The 6435-nt window shown below is 55.9% G+C and overlaps 1 protein-coding gene across 1 annotated transcript in view; it reads right to left on the bottom strand.

Annotated features, from left to right (window-relative positions):
• Positions 1 to 3103, bottom strand: part of LOC105037022 (probable polygalacturonase At3g15720) — an 8957-nt gene extending 5854 nt beyond the window's left edge. The window contains exon 1 of the mRNA XM_073260038.1: positions 3026 to 3103. Within this exon, the coding sequence (XP_073116139.1) occupies positions 3026 to 3103 (78 nt within the window). The remainder of the gene's footprint in view (positions 1 to 3025) is intronic.
• Between the last annotated feature and the right edge of the window lie 3332 nt (positions 3104 to 6435).

Raw genomic sequence — 6435 nt, forward strand, 5'->3', positions numbered from 1 at the left:
CGCTGCATTCGCGATGGCTATATGTGCAGCGTTGGCTCCCGGACGCCTGAGTATCAGCATTCTTCTATGCTTCATTCTTCTCGGAACCCCTCTTTTAGCTCATATACTGATTCATTATATTACTATGTTTGGTGAGAACAGTAGGGATCAGGCGAGGGTATAGACGATGGATTCGGCGACCACACTCCGCTTGTTCACAACGTCCTCTTCCTAAGTTGCTGACCGGTCAAAGCATCATCCGTTCACTGCTTCGCATAATGCTATCTTTTTCCTATTAGGGATGATCTAGGTGAGTAAAAATCAAGATCATTGTAAGCAGCAGTTGTTAGCATGCATGGCTAATAGATGTCCAAAGAATTTCTCGCATCTAGATTGCATGGGAATTGTTGGGCCAATCCCCTCATCGCCTGGTCGCCGGGAACGAGCGCCTGCAAAAGAAAGTCCGCACTGACCGGAGGCGGCTCCGGCGGGACCCTCCGACGGTCAAGTCAGAGAGGAGACTAGGCAACAGTGAAAAGAAAACAAGGAGCTCAACGAGAGAGGGAAAGAGAGAGGGGGAGCAAGCCCAAGAGTTTCGAAGGGACCTCTAGCACTGTTGCCTTCCCGATATATAATAGTGGAGCGTGGTATGGCGCTGTCATTAATAGAGCGGACATTGAAGAATTGTCAACTCACTGTAGACTGTCAGAGTCGCGTAAAGGTGTCAAATCGTTGTGGGGCTGTCAAATCTCTAGGGTTGACCCATACCCTAGGTCGGATATGCCCCTAGGCGGCAGTGCCGCATGCTGTTGTCAGGACTGACAGTCTCTGATAGTAGTACGGGCGATTGGAAGAGCCGACCGACCCAGGTCGACGGCCAGCTGAGGGGCATCGGGTGGAGATTCGGACCCCTCCGACGGTCGGTCGGGCACGTCGTGGGAGTCGGCATCGGACCCTCTGGTGCAGTCGGTCGGGAGAGCGAAAAAGGTCTGCCCGACGACAATATCCTCGTCGTAGAGAGCCGTCGATCGGTCGGTAACGGAACCCGACGATCGGTCGGTCGGTCGGTCGGTCGTGTATGCCCGATTATAAGTCGCATGAGCGGGGTCTCGGTCGGTATTCCCTAACAGTTGCCCCCTCTACTCCTGAGTCGGACGGTGCGCTGGCCGATGTCTTCGTTCGGGCAGTAGCGTTGGGCGAAAAGGAGTGGATCCTCGGTGTATCAAGTTCCGACGTACCGTGGGCTGATATGATGTCAGGCATCTCATGAATGCTGGGCGATTCGCTGGCGTCAGATGTCCAGTCGGTGTCAGATGTCTCGTCGGTGTCAGATGTCCTGTCCCGTCGGTGTCAGACGTCCCGTCGGTGTCAGGTGTCATGTCGGTGTCAGACGTCCTATAGGTGTCAGACGTCTCATGAATGCCGGCGATTCGCTGGCGTCAGATGTCCAGTCGGTGTCAGACGTCCCGTCGGTGTCAGATGTCCTGTCCCGTCGGCGTCAGATGTCCTCGACGCCAGGTGTCATGTCGGTGTCGGACGTCCTGTGGTGTCAGACGTCTCGTCCCATCGGGAAGGGAAACCGTCGTTCCCGCCGCCCTTCGGGATACGAAACGTCACGGCCTCTGTGCCACGTGGCATGTGGCCATTGGGACGGATCGTTGGAGCGAATTGAGGTGACGTGGCTCGATCTGAGATGGGTGCGTCGAACCGTCGGGCCGACGGACGGACCGGATGACGCCACATGGCGAGATCTGGGGACTTCTCGTTGGTCGTGCCTTCATCTCGACCGTCGGAGGGTACTATATATACAGGGTCACCCATATTCAGTTTTTACCCCTCCATTAGTTTGCTGTCGAGACTCTGCCCGCGTAATCCCTCATTCCAGGTACTCTTCTCCGCTTCCTTTCTTCTTAGGAGCTCCCTCTTCTTCTTCTGGGGCCATCATCATCTTCACCGTCTCCTCCTCCCTGCCTTCTTCTTCATTTCCTTGCTTTTGTTCCAGTCCATGGCTAGAACATCCCCACGAGGCAGTCGGTCGGGAGAGCCGACTGATGACCCTCGGTCGACCCAGAGGTGGAGGTTTCTTCACTTTTGGGGTCGAACGTCGATCGGCTTCGGGAGCAATATTGTATCCCGGAGCAGTTTTGGCTATTCGCCCCTGGTGCCAATGGTCGGGTTGACAGCCCGTCTGAGGGCCAGGTGGCCTTCTATGTGGAGGACCTCCGGACCGGCCTTCATTTCTCGATCCCGGAGTTTGTCCGAAACGTTCTAGACTATTACGGGCTGTGCCCGTGCAAACTCGCGCCGAACTCAGTTCGGCTAATAGTCAGTTTTGCTCTTTGTGTCGGCTTTTGCCGACTGATCCTCAGATCTCCCTCTTCCGAGCTTTCTTCGTCCCCCGATCCCACCCTAAAGCCCGAGGGTGGTGGTACTTCAATCCTCGGAAGGGGCTCTCTTTCATCACTGGTCTTCCGTCGTCCATTCATGGATGGAGGAACCAGTTCTTCTTCGCATCCTCTTCCACTCCTTGGGGGTTCCCTGTCCGTTGGGGGAATCCCCGAATCGAGCCGAATGAGAACAGTCGGTGGAAGCTGAGGATCAGGAAGACTTCCACCGGCTGAAGGATATCTCGGTGCCGAAGCAGAGAGAGCTCGTCACCGAGCAGGCCCTGTATGACGTCGGCCTCAGCCCGGTCCCTCGCTTAGGTCGGTTTTTCATTTTTCTTCCCTTTTTTCTTCTTTTTATTTTTTTTTATGGTGCTGACCGTCTGTCGTTGTTTGCAGATATGCCGTCGAGATCAAGACTGACGGCAGCCGACGTACGTCAGTACGCCATTCGAAAGAGGCCGGCGCAAGGGGCCGGGCCATCGCGGCCTCCCAAGAGGCCCCACGTAGCTCCGCCGAGTGAACCGACTGGGTCGGGGGCGGAGCCCGTCATCGCACTGTCGGCACCGACAGTGCTCATCGAAGTTCCGTCTGAGGACCGTCAGGCGAGGGCGCCGCCTCACCCGAAAGAAGGGCGGCCGATAAGTCGGTAGATGGCGCACCGGCTGCTCAGCCGACGGAGGAGGATCGGGAGGAGGTGCACGAGCCCGAGCGACCTGCGCCTGCTGCTGCCGCACCATCGGTCGAGACTCGATCGGGCTCGAGCTTGCCGTCCATCTCCGACGTCAGGGCCTGGGCGTCTGGCCGAGGGAAGGCCCCCATGGCGTCAGGCGATGAAGGACGGTCGGCCGACGGTGGAGGACCGACCGACTTCCAACTCCCCGAAGGTGCATCAGGCCTGGCCAACCACGACTTGGCCAGGAGGCTGTGCCAGGCGCTCCTCCTTCCCGCCGACATCGAGGCGATGAAGAACCAGCGTGTCTCCGACATGCTGTCTTCGTTCTACCCGATGATGACTCGGGTAAGTCCCTCTTTCCTTCGTTTCCAACGTGGTTTTCGTAGGCTCGGCCTCCTGACAGTCTGTTTTGTTTTGTGTAGCTGGTTTACAACATATCCGAGCTATAGGCCATATACCGAAGTTCGGCGACATGTGCGCGGCTTGGAGAGACAAGGTCGCGGCCATTGAAGCCGAGAAGGTCGTCTTGGTCGATCAGCTGCAACAGTCGGTCGAACGGGAGGGCCGACTCGAGGGGAGATCTCCCGACTTACGGAGGAGGTCTCCCGACTCAAGGGAGCCTTGGCGACGTCGGAGTCGGAGCTGCAGTCGACCCGGGACGACGCGAAGAAGAAGTCCCGGACCGTCCGTCGGCTTCGGCACGAGCGGGATAGCTTCGCCAAGGAGCTGGAGGCCGACAGCGAGCAGCTCCGAGTATGCCTCGAAAATCTTGCTAAGGCCGAGGAAGGTTTGTCCATCGCCCAGGCCGACGCAGACATCGTGAGGGCAGAAGCGGAGTCAGCGAAGGAGGCCATGGGTCGGGCTGTCGAAGACTTCCGTGACTCGGAAGAGTACCGAGAAGAGCTTCTGGAGAGCGGCTTTCTTTCATATCGAGTCGGGTACGAGGACGCTCGAGAAGCCATTTGAAGCCTGTACCCGGAGCTTGATCTCAGCAGCATTGTTCGGCCAGAGTCGGAGGCCCCAGCTGCGGAGGAGACGGCCGACCCAATATCGGAAGGCCTCACCACCAGGGCGGAAGCCGAAGAAGACGCAGAGCGAGCTACCGAAGATCAGACGGCCCCGACTGCTGAAGCCAGAGCGGGTTCGCCGACCGTCCCTCGTCGTTACCCAATGGAGGAGGCCGACTCTGAGGACTAGTCATTTTTTGTTTATGTTTTTTCTTTGCTCCGGCTTGTATTCGGCCTTTGGTCCAGCTTTGTAGGCTTATTTTGATCTTCAATGAAATCAAAGTCAAAGTTTTTTGGACTTGAACTTTTTCCTTCTGCATGTCTTTCTTTTTTTCATGTGTTGTGGAATGCATTTGAACACGTAAGTCGCTAACCCATATAGATCAGTTAGGACGTTCGATAATTCATGCCGCCACGAAGGTAGAACAAGTCCTGACTTTGGATCGGTCTTTTGATGATCGGGGGCTTAAGTCGGGCGCCCTTCGCCCGACTGCGAGTCGATCGTCCTTTGCCCGACTGTGAGTCGGGCGTACTCGTCGAGCCGAAAGCCGATCGACCGCCGGATAAGACTTGGTAGTCAGACCTCTTTCGACACATTCAGTCAGATGTCGTTCGGCATGTTTAGTCGGACAAACGATGATAAGTCGGAGCCCAATACCCTTGTGTCGGGTACTTACACTGCACCGCGTGATATACAGTGGTAAGCCGAATATCTCCCAGCCGGCCGTAGCTCGGTCAGTGAGTTATGAATGTGACGGTGGTTGCTTCGTGTGATAGACGGTGGTAAGCCGAATATCCTTCGATCGGCCGTAGCTCAGTTGGTAAGTCACGACGGCGGTCTCGCAGGCGTTTTGCCTTTCCTTAGTTGGGGCCCCGTCGGTACGTCAGCCGATCGTTTGGCCCGAAACTCTGATCGTAGAAGGAGTGTTAACTTTCGTTGTCGTGGACGGTTCGGCCATTGTGAGCGCCCGATACATCGTCGGCGGTCGGGATGTCGGTTCCACGCGGACACTAAGTCCGAGTTGGGACGTCGGGACTCGACTTCTTGGTGAGCGCCGATCATCAGTCGAAGAGTTAAGACTCCCAAAATTTGAAACTGGATTTGTATTCCAAATGAATAGGTACAAAGTTCATTGATGATACAACTTCAGGTTGTCAGCATTCCAGGTCCGAGGAATCGATTTTCCTTCCAGAGTTTCCAATCGGTAAGCCCTTGGCCCGTAGGTGTTCGCCACCGTATAGGGCCCTTCCCAATTCGGAGCCAGTTTCCCTTGGTCCAGGGGCTTCGAGACTTCTGTCTTTCTCAGGACTAAGTCCCCAGGCCTGAAAAGCTTCAGCTTGACCTTGGCGTTGTAATATCGGGCTACTCTCTGTCGGTATAAAGCCATGTGAAGTTGAGCCTCATTCCGTAGTTCGGGGAGGAGGTCTAGGTCGGCTCTCCGGCAATCAGAGTTGTTCGGCTCTTGATACTGCTCGACCCTGGTAGATGGCAGCCCAATCTCGAGCGGTATCATTGCCTCCGTCCCATAGGCCAAACTGAAAGGCGACTCCCCGGTCGGAACGCGGGGGTCGTTCGGTAAGCCCACAGAATGGAGCTCAATTCGTCGACCCAGAGGCCTTTGGCTTCATTCAGTCGGGTTTTGAGCCCGTGTAGTATGGTCCAGTTGGTCACCTCGACTTCGCCATTGGACTGTGGGTGCCCGACTGAAGTCAGTCGGTGCGTGATGTGAAACCTCACGCAGAAGTCTCTGAAGTCTTGGTTGTCGAATTATCGTCCATTGTCGGTGATAATGGTATGCGGCAATCCGAACCTGAAGATGATGGACTTCTGAACGAAGTCCTCCATCTTGCACTCGGTAATCTGTGCCAAGGGCTCGGCCTCCACCCATTTGGTGAAGTAGTCGATAGCAATGACTATGAACTTCTTTTGGCCCGATGCTGGAGGGAAAGGACCAAGGATATCGACCCCCCATTGAGCAAAGGGCCATGGGGCGGCAATAGGAGTGATTTGGCTGGCTGGTCGGTGTTGTATGTTGGCATACTTCTGACACGGTTCACACTTCCGAACCAACTCAGCCGCATCCTTCCTCATGGTGGGCCAGTAGTAACCCTGCCGTAGGACCTTATAGGCTAAGGATTTGCCCCCCAAGTGACTCCCGCAGATTCCTTCGTGCACTTCCCTGAGTGCGTAATTTGCGTCGGTCGGTCCCAAACACCTGAGCAAGGGAAGGGAGAACGACCTTTTGTAGAGTCGGCCATCCATGATCACATATTGGGAGGCCGACCACCGGAGCTGCCTGGCCTCCGTGGGATCTTCAGGGCTGATCCCGTCGGTCAGGTACCGAACAATCGGATCCATCCAGCTTGGTTCAGTTGTCAGTTGTAGCAC

Source organism: Elaeis guineensis, chromosome 6, assembly GCF_000442705.2.
Source record: "Elaeis guineensis isolate ETL-2024a chromosome 6, EG11, whole genome shotgun sequence".
Lineage (NCBI taxonomy): Eukaryota > Viridiplantae > Streptophyta > Magnoliopsida > Arecales > Arecaceae > Elaeis > Elaeis guineensis.